The sequence below is a fragment of the Labeo rohita genome, unplaced genomic scaffold (assembly GCF_022985175.1).
Source record: "Labeo rohita strain BAU-BD-2019 unplaced genomic scaffold, IGBB_LRoh.1.0 scaffold_256, whole genome shotgun sequence".
Classification (NCBI taxonomy): Eukaryota; Metazoa; Chordata; class Actinopteri; order Cypriniformes; family Cyprinidae; genus Labeo; species Labeo rohita.
This window is the reverse complement of record NW_026128836.1, coordinates 46,303-59,339: the sequence shown is the minus strand read 5'-3', so window position 1 is coordinate 59,339 and position 13,037 is coordinate 46,303. Positions and strand designations below refer to the sequence as shown.

Genomic DNA, 13,037 nt, shown 5'->3' with positions numbered 1-13,037 from the left:
TCATCTAGGTGGCAGTCATGTGCTGAACTAAGTTTTGTAATGCACCATTTTGTTGTGATTATTACAGGAGCTTTAATTACTCTCCATTTCCATAAGCTTCTTTTCTCAGTGCTAATTAACACATAGACATATTTGTATTTACATACAATTTTGCTAACAGTGCACAGTAAAATAAGTTTTATAATTCTACTGTCCACTGTTAGCAAAGGTATTAGATAGATAGATAGATAGATAGATAGACAGACAGACAGACAGATAGATAGATAGATAGATAGATAGATAGATAGATAGATAGATAGATAGATAGATAGATTGATTGATTGATTGATTGATTGATTGATGCATGCATATGATAACATAATAAACCTGTGAGAGATACACATTTGATTTCAATTTATTTTAATGTTAATTAAGCAGCACACTCACACATACATTGTATATATGCATAATTTGAAGCAATTGGATATTTCATTTAATTTACAGGATTTTACAGCAGTTAATTACTCATATGGTCAGCATGTAAAACTATTTCTTGTGGGTTGATCTTCCCATAATGGCTTTTTTAGTGTTTCTTTCTGGGTGTAATATAATTATGTAGCACTTTGGAGCAAATATGGCCACCAGTAATCCAAAACTGGAAGCCAGTATGGCAAAAATCTCCACAGCCACTGCATATTTCCCTGGTGAGCTCACATATGCTGGGACAAACGTAATCCACACAGCACAGAAGATCAGCATGCTAAAAGTGATGAATTTTGCTTCATTAAAATTATCTGGAAGTTTCCTTGCCATGAAGGCTAACAGGAAACTTACAGCTGCCAACAGTCCAATGTATCCCAGCAGCACAGAAAAACCAGCCACTGATCCAACAGCACATTCATATACTATTTTAGATCTGATATACTGGTTGTTTTTATGGGGTGTCGGGGATGCAGTAGATAACCAGACTGTACATATTGCTACCTGTGTAGAAGTTAGGGCCAAAACTGTTCCTCTTTGCTGTGCTGAACCAAACCACTTTATGGCAGATTTGCCCTCAGGTCGAGAGGACTTGAACACAGCTATTACCACCATAGTCTTGACCAGGATGCTGGAAATGCACAGGACAAAGCTTATGCCAAACACAGCATGTCTTAACTGACACGTCCACGACTGTGGCTGGCCAATGAACAGCAGCACACACAGAAAACACAGTTTGAGTGACAACAACAGCAGGAAGCTGAGCTCTGAATTGTTTGCACGCACTACAGGGGTGTTACGATGATGAGCAAAGATGACCATCACAAGAGCACAGAAACTAGTGCCTAAGAGGGAAGCAGTGGTCAGAGAAATTCCCAGGGGATCTTCATACGATAGAAATTCCACTTCTTTAGGAACACAGTGGTCATTTTCTGGACTCGACCAAAACTCATCTGGACACATGAAACATTCGGGTGAATCTGTGAAAGACAAAAAGAGAAATAGAGAATGAGCACACTATAATTATAGGGAAAATGGTCCAATAATTCTGTTTTATAGACGTGAATCTTCTCACTTGTTGTATTAGAAATCTCTCCATCTCCACATGGCAGGCAGTCAAAACAGCAGATAGGAAAGCCTTTCCTCCTAGTTCGTCTGGTGCCTGGGGGGCAGCTCTCACTGCACAAAGACTGTGGGGGCTAAAGGGGAATAATCTATATTAAAACTTTTAGGTATATTTACATATACTTCAAATGTAAATTTATGGATTTTATTCAAATTCATTTATATCTGTCAGTGAACAGAGCAAAACACAGAATTAAACAGTGAAAACAGCAAAAACACTTATTTGTTAATTTAACTAGCGAGTAACAGCTGAAAAAATGTCACTGTTTTTATTAAACATTCAGACTAAACATCCTAACCAAGAAGTAAGTAACATGCTATATGCTTATTGCCTTTTTTGTCTCAAAGTTCCAATATAATGCATCTTCATCCAGTGTGAGCACCTTCCCTGTTGTCACCCCTTCATTTACCACACCAACTGTGCGGACAATGATCGATCCATCAGACCTTGGGTGCCAGTTCATCACATCATAGATGGCCAGAGCATCTCCATTCTCATCAAATGACACATGATCCCCAAAACCTGTGGTGAAGTTCACTTTCTGTAGGTAGTGAACCAACTGTAAATAGACAGAACACATGCTATATGAAATATGTGGCGGAATTATATACTGTGTGCACTATATATGAGTTTTACCTGCCAGGGTTTCAGGTTGGTTATGTCGGCACAACTGTTCCCACTGAATGGTCCTCTGCCCTCCTCACACTGCATAAGGTCATGTAGTGCATGTGCCAGGGCATAAACTGCCTTATGCACATTATATGAGGCCCTCAGCTCTGATACATCAGTGTATGCTGTTTCTGTGCTGCTCAGATCTTCTTGCCCTGAACATTTGGTTCCCTCTTGTGCATCTAAAGCCTCAAACTTGCATCCAAACATTTTCTCCCAGAAAATTTTTATTGTACTGTGTTTTGGATTATTGTCAGGGTGGAGATGTATCAGAAAGTCATGAAGTCCCTGAATATGTCCTCGACGGATGGCAATGCCAAGTGTGCCCCCCAGTAGAGGCAAATATTGTGGAGTTTGTAGGATAGGTGTTGTTGTCCAAGCCTCACTTGCAATCCACTGCCTGCCTGTCACATTTTGCAACAACAACTCATCCATCAGGGACGACAAATCAGTTGAGAACGCTACAACTACCTTGGCAGTAGAGGTCTGTATAATCCCTACTATACGTTGAATGTCCCTGTGGTTGTTATCATAAGGCAAAATCTCAGAAAATGCCACACAACCCCCAAACAGCTGCATTTCTTGATGGAAGGACTGAGCAGCGTAGATGCCATAGTCGTCATCACTATAGAGAAGACCAACCCAGCTCCATCCAAAATGCCTCAAGATCTGAACCATAGCCCGCACCTGGAAGGCATCACTGGGGATTGTTCTGAAGAAAGAGGGGTACTTTTTCCTGTCACTCAAACAGGAGCAGGTGGCATAGTAGCTAACCTAATAGAAATTATGAGAACAAAAGAAAAAGATGAGGATTCTCAAGCAATTTTACACTCTGGATGAAAACAACATTGAAATAATTAGAAAAGTAACAAAATAAATCAATTTTAAATCACATAATTTATTTTAAAACAAATATTTTATGACAAAAACATATATCATGTCCTACCATAGGAATTCGAAACAGTCCCAGGACACTTGAAATTGCTATAGATTGAGTTGAACCTGGGTCCCCAACAATCCCAATCACTGGAGGTGGGCCAGTGCAGTTGAGGTTTAAGAAAGACTTCTCAGTCCCACTAACCAGGGATATGGCAGCCCGGAACGCCACTCCAAGCCTTAAACAGTTGTCATAGATTTGGTAGCCAAGCGTGATGTTAGGCAGCAGATCCTTGTCATTATTAATCTCATTTATAGCAAAAACCATAGTTAGTGCCTGCTGGAAACTTGCCATGTAGAATCTGGAAATAACAGCACAAATTCGATGACAAAGTATAAATATATCTAGCTTACTGTTAATTATATAACAAATTGCAACCACATTTCCATTTCCCTTGTGCAGTTCTCTTCACTATTTGAGTTTAATATGCAGTAATTAATTTAAGCACAAAGATGTAAGGATATAGTTTCTGTTATCACTTAGTTGAGTCGAATGACAAAATCTACTGTAGAAGTCTTTAAATTTCATTTTACTTTTCCTTTGCATTCTTTGGTAAGCACAGCAGTTCTCATTCAGTCCAAACTCACTCTTCGCACTGGGACAGTTCTGGCTCAATTCTGAAGGTAAGTTCTGGGAAGACTTTGAGGTGCTGAACCTCAAACAGGCCTCCAATGATAAAGTCTCCATCCTGGTACATCCCGTTCAACTTGAAGCGTCCTTGGAGCTGACAGGAGTCTGAGATTAAAGTAGAAGTGATATAATTAAAGGACAAATACAGGCAAATGTTTAGAGCGATCCACATCTCTGTCCTTCTTCCTTTTTCTTTCTGACCAACTCTGACCAGCTAAATTCACCGTATGACCCAGTGTGGTATTCTTTTATAGTGGAGGAGGTGTCACCTGAGAAATAAGGACATCCTTCTGGGTAACTCTTTCGTGTCATTTTGAAATCATGAGTGAAGAGGGACAAGGAAGAGTGTGTGTGTGTACTTGTTTTTGCTACATTGTGGGGACCAAATGTCCCCACAAGGATAGTAACACCTGAAATTTTTGACATTGTGGGGACCGGCCTGCGGTTCCCACAATGTTAAAAAAAATGATTAAAAATAGTAAATGATGTTTATCTGAAAGTGTAACTATGCAAACATGTTTTCTGTGAGGGCTAGGTTTAGGGTTAGGGTTGGGTTAGGGGATAGACAATATCGTTTGGTCAGTATAAAATCTATAAAAGTTTATGGAAAGTCCCCACAATTCACAAAAACAAAGATGTGTGTGTGTGTGTGTATGTGTGTGTGTGTGTGTGTGTGTGTATGTATATATGTATGTATTAATTTGTCCATTCATTTATTCATCCATTACCTAAAGACCATTTGATTTGTAATTAATCAGTTACTTAAAGAAAATATATTAACATTTGACATCAGCCTATTCATATCCCATTAAATATGTATAGAACTTATTAAAGATTAGACTGAAGTACACATAAATACACAAAACATGGATTGTGCATTAGAAGCTAACTGGGAAAACAGCTTTAGGAAGATTCTAGTATATGGGGTACACTGGAGTGTTCAGCTGTGGAGTTGAATATTAAAATACATAATTAAATGTTTGCAAGTATAACACAGGCCTACATTTCACTCCAGCAATCAATTTTTCTATACAGATTTTAAATCTAGTTAAGTTTATGGGCCGTTCATATAGGATGCATTCTGTCTGCAAAATAAAATAGGTGAATTTAGGTTATCATTTTAGGGGACATTTTTTTCCTAGTAAAATCATCCTGAAATTCGCTGTAATTGAATGCAAGATCCCATCCTATAAGAACTTATTCTATGCCACCTGTTCTCAGTAAGGCATGATTTAAAAAGGTACATTACCTGTAGGTGGAGTATGCTGACTACAATATGAAGGTGGCACTTGAAGACTGAATGCACCAACAGAAGAAAAAAATCCTCTGATAAATGATTTAAGCAAGATGGATTTAATGTATGTATTTAAATTCACGGTTTAATAATAAAAGCATTTGTAAAATAATGTAAATGGGAAAAAAAAAATGGTGAGCCCAGTCTGTAAATGTTAAAATACTATTTCACACAAGACGTAAACAATATCAGTGTTAGCATGGTTTAAATTCAGATTACTGTGTATGTCATTCATAAATCCGCTTTTGGATAAAATGTTCATGAAGCGGAGGGTACGTTAGACCTGACAGACATTTATCTGAAAACTAGTCACACTTACTTGATTGAAAACAGCTACTAACTTCTTAACCTGCATCAAAGCTGTTTATTCAAGTTTCAACAAGTATTACATTTGGACAGTGTCACAGACTGTTACATTTAGGGCTGACAACTTTTAAATATAAAAGTTCAGCATTAAAAAAAAAAAAAAAAAAGTTATTTAAAGTTCTTTTAGGTTGCTCTTCCCATTATGGCTTTTTTAGTGTTTCTTTCTGGGTGTAATATAATGATGTAGCACTTTGGAGCAAATATTGCAACCAGCAATCCAAAACTTGAAGCCAGGATGGCAAATATCTCTACAGCCACTGCATATTTTCCTGGTGAGCTCACATATGCTGGAACAAAGGCAATCCACACAGCACAGAAGATCAACATGCTAAAAGTGATGAACTTTGCTTCATTAAAATTATCTGGAAGGTTTCTTGCCAGGAAGGCTAACAGGAAACTTACTGCTGCTAAAAGGCCAATATATCCAAGTAACATGGAAAACCCAGCCACAGAGCCTATAGTACACTCATAAACTATTTTGGAACTGATATACTGGCTGTTTTTATGCGGTGCTGGAGATGCGTTTGATAGCCAGACTGCACATATCACAACCTGGAGGGTTGTTAGGACCACAATTGTGCATCTTTGTTGAGCAGCTCCAAACCACTTCATAGCACTTTTACCCTCTGGTCGAGATGACTTGAACACGGCTATTACCACCATAGTCTTGACCAGGATGCTGGAGATGCACAGGACAAAGCTTATGCCGAACACAGCATGTCTCAACTGACACGTCCACAATTGTGGCTTGCCAATAAACAGCAGCACACACAGGAAACACAATTTGAGTGACAACAGCAGCAGGAAGCTGAGCTCTGAATTGTTAGCTCGTACAACTGGAGTATGGCGGTGATGTGCAAAGATGACAACCACTGCAGAACAGATGCAGGTGCCAAGCAAAGAAGCGGTGCTCAAGGAAATGCCCAGAGGTTCCTCATAAGATAGAAACTCCACTTCTTTGGGGACACACTCATCCTTTTTTGGGTTGGACCAGAACTCATCTGGACACACTGTGCACTCATTGGAATCTACGTATATGAAAATTAAATATAAAGAAACTGAAAATAGAGGCATAATGTTCATGAGATCTGTAAATGAATAATAATGCAGTTGCAATTTTTGTAATTTTGATGACATGACTCTTTTCACCTGATATATTAGAAATCTCTCCATCTGCACATGGAAGGCAGTCAAAACAACAAACAGGAAGGCCCTTCCTTCTGGCTCGCCTGGTGCCTGGGGGGCAGCTCTCACTGCACACAGACTGTGGAGGCTGAACAATACATAGGAAAACAAACACACACACAGACATGTATGTTTGTTTTTGTGAATTGCAGGGACTTTCCATAGACTTCTACAGTTTTTATACTGACCAAACGATAATGTTTATCCCGTCACCCAACCCTAACCCTAAACCTACCCCTTACAGGAAATCTGTTTGCATTGTTGCATTTTCAGATAAACATTTACTATTTTTAATCATTTTTTAAATGTCAAAAATTTCAGGTTTTACTATCCTTGCGAGGACAATCTAGCAAGAACAAGTACACACACACACACACACACACACACACACACACAGTGTGTCTGAATATTTTCCCAAAAGTGTGTTATGTCCATAGTTTTTTCAGCAAAAATATGATGATTCTGTTTTAATAGTTTATAAGACTTATTCTTACATTGTTTGTCTCTAAATTCCAGTATATTGCATCCTCCTCCAATATGAGCACCTTCCCTCTTGCTGCCCCTTCATCTACCACACCAACTGTTCGAGCAACTATTGACCCATCAGAGCTCGGCTGCCAGTTCATCACATCATAGATGGCCAGAGCATCTCCATTCTCATCAAATGACACACGATCACCAAACCCTGTGGTGAAGTTCACTTTCTGTAGGTAGTGAACCAGCTGTACAGTTTGTAGACAGAACATATCTGTCTTAACGATTGGTATGAATATGCTTTGTTTTTGTTTTCCATTTAGTTATCCTATAAATTTAAAATGAACAGTATAACTGATAAGCTATACTTCTGTTCACAGGTGTCTTACCTGCCAGGGTTTCAGATCGGTTATATCGCCACAGCTGTTCCCACTGAATGGTCCTTTCCCCTCCTCACATTGCATAAGGCCATGTAGTGCATGTGCCAGGGCATAAACTGCCTTATACACATTATATGAGGCCCTCAGCTCTGATACATCACTGTATACTGTTTCTGTGCTGCTTAAATCTTCCTGTCCTGTACACATTTTTTCTTCCTCTCTACCTCCAATATCAAAGCTGCACCTAAACATGTTCTCCCAGAAGATTCTCACCATATTATTTTTCAAATTACTGTCAGGACGGAGGTGTAGCAGAAATTCATGAAGTCCCTGGATCTCTCCTCGACGGATGGCAATGCCCAGAGTGCCTCCTAGGAAGGGCAAAAGACGCTGAGTGTGGAACACAGGTGAGGTGGCCCAAGCTTCACTTGCAATCCACTGCCTGCCTGTTACATTCTGCAGTGCAACCTCATCCATCAAAGGCAGCAGATAGGCTTCTGTGGAGAACACCACCACCACTCTTGCTGTAGAGGCTTGAATCACTTGTACAATGCGCTGGATGTCTATGTGGTTGTTATCAAGAGGCAGGATTTCAGAAAAAGAAACACAACCTCCAAACAACTGCACTTCCTCCCGGAAGGACTGAGCAGCGTTGATGCCATAGTCATCATCACTATAGAGAAGACCAACCCAGGTCCATCCAAAATACCTCAAAATCTGAATCATAGCCCGCACCTGGAAGGCATCACTGGGGATTGTTCTGAAGAAAGAGGGGTACTTTTTCCTGTCACTTAAACAGGAGCAGGTGGCATAGTAGCTAACCTTATAGAAGAGATCATAATGACAAAAATCATTGTTTTAGGAATTACTCTTTTAAATGTGAAGAAGAAATAAAACATGTGAAAGGTAACAGAAAATCATCCTACCATAGGTATTCGAAATAGTCCAAGCACACTGGAGATTGCTATACAGTGAGTAGATCCAGGATCCCCCACAATCCCAATAACTGGTGGTGGGCCAGTGCAGTTGAAATTGGAAATGGTCTCCTCTGTGCCACTAAGCAGGGCGGTTGCAGACCTGAATGCCACTCCAAGCTTCACACAGTTGTCATACAGATGATAACCGAGGGTGATGTTAGGCAACAGGTTAGGATTGTTATTGATCTCATTTATGGCATATACCATAGTTTGTGCCTGCTGGAAACTTGCCATATAGAATCTAGAAAAGGCAGCACAATGTTTACATTCAGTTACCCTAAAGAATATCAGAACATCATCATATATATATATAAAAAATAAAATAAAAATACAATGCCATGATAAGATGATCTCTTGACCTCAGTACATTTCAAACCTTTCAGACATTCAGTTCTAAATAAATAACAAAACTAGTAAATCAAAATATGGACTTTCTTCTATGGTCTTTCAAATGTCCTTTCCTTTTTTTAGCCATCCGTTTAGCCCAGGCTCACCGCTCACAATGTGGCTGTTCCGGTTCTCTTTCAAAGTTCAGTTCTGGGAACACTGTAAGAAGGTGAAATGCAAACAGGCCTCCAATGATAAGGTCTCCGTCTTGGTACATCCCCTTCAAGTTGAAGCGCCCTTGGAGCTGACAGGAGCCTGACCTGGTGATCGAAGATGCAGAGACACAGGTAAAAGACAGATAAAAACATAAATATAGAGTGATCCACATCTCTATTACTCTCTCACACACACCCACTTGACTCATGAAGGTATAAAGAGTATGTGCAGCACTGTTTTATAGAGCAGACGATGTCACATGGATGTTAGGAAAGACGTCATTCTGGGTCTCACTTTTTCTGATTCAGAATTTGCATAGAATAAATGCAACACAGTTACCAATATTAAAGTTTAAAACCCAGATGTGTGATATGTTATTATTTTTTTTTTTTTAGCAATAAACATGATCTTTTACTAACAAAAATAAAAATCAAGGAGAAAAAAAAAAAAGAAAATAAATTAAATACTGGGTTGCAATTACAAGAGAATTGGGACCATGTAATATTGTGCTATCAGCTTTGTATGTTAATAGTAATATTTTAACAAATCTAACTTCTAAGTTCTCTTATGATTCTGTTGTGTGATTCTAATGCACAGAGAAAGAAAGAAAGAAAGAAAGAAAGAAAGAAAGAAAGACAGAAAGAAAGAAATGTTCCATATCACTCTTTCTATAGTATGGATACAAATTACTACATGTAAATATATTTAGTGGGGGAAGCTGGATGGGGGGAGTTTGTTCTTTAATATATCCAGTAGATGGCAGTCACCTAATAACAAGCTGTAAACTGTCATTTCTCACTTTATCTGATAAACCAATCTTTTTCAGCTGTACATCTCTTACAAAAAAAAAAAAAAAATAATAATAATAAAATAAAATAAAAATAAAAATATTCTGTCTGCAGTGACCCAGGAGGAAAAAAAGGTATGACTGGGATATATACACACTTCCTACTTTGTCCTGGCTTGCAGTTTCTGCAGACTGTGACTGATTATATATATATATATATATATATATATATATATATATATATATATTATATATATATATATATATATATATCATAACACCTCAAGATAATTTCAAATATAATCCACATACAATAAGAAGTTATGAAATGTATGAAATGATCATGTAATTATCAAATTTATTTGAAGCTTTCAAGTAATTAGTCTGTTCTATATTTAGTTAAATATTCACAAAAGTAGTTTTTTTTTAGCATATCTGCATGTAATATGTAACCTATTGTAACTTACAGAATTTTTGTTTAAAAATGTTACACAATTCAAAGCTGGTAAACATTCATAATGTGATGCTTTTCCACCATTTTATGATCCCCAATACATTTCAAAGCACCTTGATCTGAAACACTGTTAAATCACATGACCTGAGTGACTACTCCACCCACCATGTATATCATTGGCCAGTCTCACCTGATGTTACATTTGGCATCATTGTGATACATTGTATATAACTGGGAATTCTAGACTTCCATACAGTCTGAATGGGGTCCTCACTAGCTGTTTCCATGGTGGGATTTGAAAGCTTCAGCAATGGCCAGTAAAATCCCAGTGACTAAACTGGTACCACTTGGTCTGTTGCTTCTGCTGTACTTCTCAGTAGTTTGCTGCAATGCATTGGATAATAGGTGCTGGACACTGGGTGATTTTAATTCACCAGTACTGGAACAGGATGGTGATATTGTAATTGGAGGGTTGTTTCCCCTGCACTACATAGCTCCGGAAACTGTCCATAATTACTCTGAATGGCCACAGCATCAAGAGTGCAGCGGGTGTGTGAAATCGTATGCAGGGAATGTTGGTTTAAATGTAAACCAGTGTAAACCTTAAATATAATGTGAATGAGATCCACACTGTTACCTATAACATTTACTGTATTATTATGCTAAAAAGAATGAAGTTTGTCACTTTTGTAAACTGTTTTCCTCAGAATAAGTCTATTTGTTCATTCTCACTACTGCTATACCCAGCTCTCTCCTTGTTGTCTTTACTCTCATCTTTTCAACAGGTTTGATTTTCGTGCATTCCGCTGGGTCCAAACAATGGTGTTTGCTATAGAAGAAATTAACAGTAACTCCAGTTTATTACCTGGAGTGACACTAGGCTATCGAATCTTGGATAGCTGTGATCATGTGCACACCAGTCTGCGAAGCACACTATTCCTGGTGAATGGCACCTCCAGTCAAACACAGGCTAATGCTGCTGGCAGTGCCAAATGCCTTTCCACTGCCCCAGTGCCAGCCATCATTGGTCTGGCATCATCTTCCCCTACACGGGCTGTGGCACAAACTTTGGGTCCATTTGGAATTCCACTGGTAAGAGTCTCGTAAAAGATGAAAATTCTAGATGTTTATTTATTTATTTATTTGAACAGTATATATATATATATATATATATATATATACACATATGGTCAAATAACTGGTAAAAAAGAGCAGAGTTAAGCTCTGTGGGCATTTTAACATCCTGCATTTATGAAAACCTTTAATGTTTAGAATCAGAAATGACCAGTATAACTATAAACTAATTTGTCTATTATACATTATTGAATAACATGCCAGATTATCTGATTATGATTCTGCATGTCTCAGCTCTTTAAACAGTTACTCATAAGCTTTCTCATAAGTTTTTAGTCCTATTTAGATATATTTATTCTAGTGCATACAATTGACTATTTATATTGCAGTGAATTAGCTAATGTCAAAAATATTTTTTCTCTTTTGCAGAAGGAAAACATCTTCTAGGGAAAAAATATCAACATCTATAACCTGATAACTGCAATAAAACATATTTAAGACACATTTCTGTACATTGTTCTAATGTTTATTTCATCTCCAAATAGGCAATTTTAAAAAGAAAAAAATGCCAACAACAATCTGACATCCATGTTTTTTATATCTCTCTTAACCTCCTTTTTTCTGTTTCCTCTGGCTCCCTTCAAGATAAGCTACTTTGCAACCTGCACCTGTCTCACAGATAAGAAGGAGTATCCGTCTTTCCTGCGTACTGTGCCCAGTGATGTATTTCAAGTGCAGGGACTGGTCCAGTTGGTTTCCCACTTTGGCTGGCGCTGGGTGGGTACGGTGGGCACAGATGACGACTACAGTCACTATGGCATTCAGGCCTTCACCGAGCAGCTTGAAAGACTTGGTGGCTGTATAGCCTTTCACCACACTATACCCAAAGCACCTTCCCAGGCACAAATACATGCTATTCTTAATAGCCTGGAGGGTTCCACTGCACAAGTGATTATAGCATTTGCCACAGAAGGACAACTGCTGGAGCTCCTGGTTCAAGCGGCTCATAGAAATCTGACAAGGTTTCAGTGGGTGGCCAGTGAAGCCTGGGTGACAGCCAAACTTCTTACTATCCCTGAGCTTCACCCTGTTCTGGCTGGAACAGTGGGATTTGCCTTTAGGGGCACCACTATTCCAGGCTTGGGTGAGTTTCTCCTCAGGGTAAAACCTTCACCTAGAAAAGAGTCTGTTTTCACTAACATGTTTTGGGAGGAACTGTTTGGATGCACGCTAGGTTATGAGAATGGTGGTGATTCTGAGGTGCCACTCTGTACTGGTTTAGAAGATCTAATGGAGACTGAGAATAGCTATACTGATGTATCAAGGGTGAGAATTTCATACAATGTCTATAAAGCAGTATATGCTATTGCTCATGCTTTACACCAACTGTTACAATGTGGTTCTAAGGAACAAAGCCCAGATCAAGTCTGTGAGACTGAATCAAAGTTCTCTCCGTGGCAGGTAATATTCATCTGTTAAGATATATGTGTTCGTCTTTTATAAAATATGTAAAAAAAATATATTATCATTATTATTATCATTATTTTGCTTAGCCATTATATTGAATATAAATTCTATATTGTAATTACATTTATACATTGATTGCTAATTCAATAGCTTCTTCACTTCCTGAAGAATGTACATTTTACAAAGTTCAATGAGAAGGTGTATTTTGACAACAA

The 13,037-nt window shown here is 38.3% G+C and overlaps 2 protein-coding genes across 2 annotated transcripts; both read right to left on the bottom strand.

Moving 5' to 3' along the window:
• Positions 1-525: 525 nt before the first annotated feature.
• LOC127159843 (extracellular calcium-sensing receptor-like) lies at positions 526-3,993 on the bottom strand. The gene is made up of 6 exons (XM_051102575.1): positions 3,779-3,993; positions 3,201-3,492; positions 2,222-3,028; positions 1,917-2,144; positions 1,535-1,658; positions 526-1,439 (listed from the first exon to the last, which is right to left on the bottom strand). Exons 1-6 carry the CDS (start codon positions 3,991-3,993, stop codon positions 526-528), a joined length of 2,580 nt encoding a protein of 859 aa, XP_050958532.1.
• Positions 3,994-5,604: 1,611 nt separating this feature from the next.
• LOC127159842 (extracellular calcium-sensing receptor-like) lies at positions 5,605-9,212 on the bottom strand. Its single transcript, XM_051102574.1, has 6 exons — positions 8,992-9,212; positions 8,447-8,738; positions 7,530-8,342; positions 7,161-7,388; positions 6,631-6,754; positions 5,605-6,509 (listed from the first exon to the last, which is right to left on the bottom strand). Exons 1-6 carry the CDS (start codon positions 9,210-9,212, stop codon positions 5,605-5,607), a joined length of 2,583 nt encoding a protein of 860 aa, XP_050958531.1.
• Between the last annotated feature and the right edge of the window lie 3,825 nt (positions 9,213-13,037).